Source organism: Apodemus sylvaticus, chromosome 20 (genome assembly GCF_947179515.1).
Source record: "Apodemus sylvaticus chromosome 20, mApoSyl1.1, whole genome shotgun sequence".
Lineage (NCBI taxonomy): Eukaryota > Metazoa > Chordata > Mammalia > Rodentia > Muridae > Apodemus > Apodemus sylvaticus.
Genome location: NC_067491.1, coordinates 3603075 through 3605968, shown reverse-complemented (window position 1 = coordinate 3605968; position 2894 = coordinate 3603075). Strand labels below are relative to the sequence as shown.

General features: G+C 35.2%; 1 protein-coding gene across 1 annotated transcript; it reads left to right on the top strand.

Annotated features, from left to right (window-relative positions):
- Positions 1-334: 334 nt before the first annotated feature.
- LOC127671219 (olfactory receptor 6C6-like) lies at positions 335-1270 on the top strand. The gene has a single exon (XM_052165949.1). The coding sequence runs from the start codon at positions 335-337 to the stop codon at positions 1268-1270; it is 936 nt and encodes a 311-aa protein (XP_052021909.1).
- Positions 1271-2894: the final 1624 nt, after the last annotated feature.

Genomic DNA, 2894 nt, shown 5'->3' with positions numbered 1-2894 from the left:
CCATTTGGAAGTGAATGGAGTAATTAGCATTTATGCAATTTAAAGAAAGATGCTATCTGGTTTTTAAGAGGGAGTTATATGAAGAATGGAATTATATGAAGAAAAGAATGGAATTATAAGAAGAATGTTGAGAAAAAAAGAGACTAGGACAAATTTACATTTAACCTATGGCATCTAATCATGTATCACCTGAAATTTCTGGCTAGAAAACACTTGAAAATGGATTTTATGACATATCCCTCTTTCTGCTTTAGTGTAGGTGTATAAATACGAATGCACATAAAATATTTGTTTTTAGTTTCCTATGTTTGTTTGCTAAGGCTCACACATGGGAATGAAAAACCAGTCAATGGAACTTGACTTCATTCTTCTGGGATTGACCGATGACCCACAGTTGCAAATTGTGGTTTTTCTGTTTCTCTTTCTCAGTTATATGATGAGCCTGTTGGGGAACTTAATCATTGTTCTCCTCACACTGCTAGACCTTCGCCTCAAAACTCCAATGTATTTCTTTCTCCGTAATTTCTCCTTTTTGGAAATCATGTTCACAACAGTGTGTATTCCCAGATTCTTGACAACCATTGTGACTGGAGACAAAACTATTTCTTATAATAATTGTGTATCTCAGTTGTTTTTCTATCTTTTATTGGGAGTCACAGAATTTTATCTCCTGGCTGCCATGTCCTATGACCGATATGTGGCCATCTGCAGACCACTGCACTACCCCATCATCATGAACAGCAGAGTGTGCCACCAACTCGTCCTCAGCTCCTGGGTGACTGGGTTCTTGATCATCTTTCCCCCATTGGCCATGGGCCTGAATCTGGATTTCTGTGATTCCAGGATAATTGATCATTTTATGTGTGAAACGTCTCCTATTTTACAGATCTCCTGCACAGACACTCATGTCCTAGAAATGATGTCCTTTGTCTTAGCAGTGGTGACACTTGCAGTCACACTGGTACTAGTGAGTCTCTCTTACTCTTTCATCATTAAGACTATTATTAATTTCCCTTCTGCACAGCAAAGAAACAAAGCCTTCTCCACCTGCACTTCCCACATGATTGTGGTCTCCATAACATATGGAAGTTGCATCTTCATGTATATTAAGCCTTCTGCCAAGGAGAGAGTGACTGTATCTAAAGGTGTAGCTTTGCTGTATACTTCAATCGCCCCTCTCCTGAACCCCTTCATTTATACACTAAGAAACCAGCAGGTGAAAGAAGTCTTCTGGGATGTATTACAAAAGACTGGGCTTTTTAAAAAATAAAGTTTAAAACTGTGTTATAAACTGCAACCATACATTAAAAAATGAAAATGTAGTTTATTTTTATGATTGTTTTCCTATGTCAGCCATTATTTCATATACAGGATGTTTTCTCTGAAGAACCCTGTAACTCCGTTCAGCCTTACACTCTACTTTCCCATGAAAGATTGTACTCTGCAAAAACTAACTTCCTCCAATTCCTTTCTAAAAGTTCTTTTATGGGTATACGTTATTGTTGTTACCATTATGAGTATATGCTAATTTTTGTTATATACCCATTTCCAGAAATCATTGCACTTAAAGAAACAATGATGAGAACTTTCCCCAGGAGTTTTCCTGGGGAAAACTTCCATACATGGGTGCACATGCACTTCACATCCCTATATCACACACTCCACCCCTCCTCACCTTGGCAGATACCCAGTACAGATTAGACAAGTGTTTCTGCCCTAGCTTCTCCATGTATTACATAGAGAAATGCAGCCCACAGAGTCGTTCAGTGAGTATTCTCTATTAGGACTATGGACCACTCAGTAAAGATAACACCCGAACATCTAAAGACTTATGGATTCCTGTCTCACAGTTCTCTAACACCTGAGCATCTAAAATCACACAGACACCTATCTCACAGCTCCCTTAAAGTGATAATGAAGGCTAAAGCAACAAGACAGGAAAAGATCAAAACACGACAGGATCTGTTGTTCAGAAAAGAGTATGGACTTGAACCTACCATGTCAATAATTTCCACATATACTTGTAAAAGAATTTGCAGAAAATTTTTTTAAATATTCTTATTTTGCTTTTGTATTACATATGCTTCTTGGTACATATGTGATATTAAATATGTGCACATATTTTCAAATATTCAAATCATATATCTATTACCTCACACATTTTTCATTTCTTCATAGCATTCCGTCTTTGTCTTGAGATGTCTCGGACTTTAGAACTGAGATACTCACTTTTACATACCTAATAAAGAGTTATGTATTTGTGATCTCAGTGACTTTGTTGCCTATTGTACATTTTCAACTGAACACACCACACTTGTTAAGGGAGTGCATGAAAATCATTTCAATCATTTTTTTTTGCCTCAATAATTTTATTGTTTCATGCAACAATTTTGACAGTTGCTGTTTTGCTTTAAATTGGCACGATTCTTTCATATCTTCTATGGAAATAGTTGACTTCAGTTTTAATTTTGATATAATTTGATACCTATATGGATAAAAGGATTATGGAGACAGGAAAGAAAAAGCAAACAAGGATATTATTTTCAGTAGCTAACTAAAAATGGCTGCTAAATTCTTATACTAAGTCTTTATTCTTTGCATTTATCTTTTCTCCACAGCAACTCATGAACTGTGGTATTTTTCTGGGGGCATTTAAATATAAAATGATATAAAACTATATGGAGAATTTGCACATACTCACTTTTCACATCGTCTTCCTTTTCTTAAACATTGTTATCACATTTAAAAAGCATTTGAATGTGTCAATAGAGATGACATTTCTACTTATTGAAATAGGGATGTTATTATCATCTAATTGAAAGGAAAACAAATGATAAATTGAAATAAAGAAAATTAAAAACTTCTGTTTTTCAAAAGATATTTTATGACTGAGA

Bases quoted from the DNA above. Each gene is read 5' to 3' on its own strand.
- LOC127671219 (XM_052165949.1), top strand. From the start codon at position 335: ATGAAAAACCAGTCAATGGAACTTGACTTCATTCTTCTGGGATTGACC.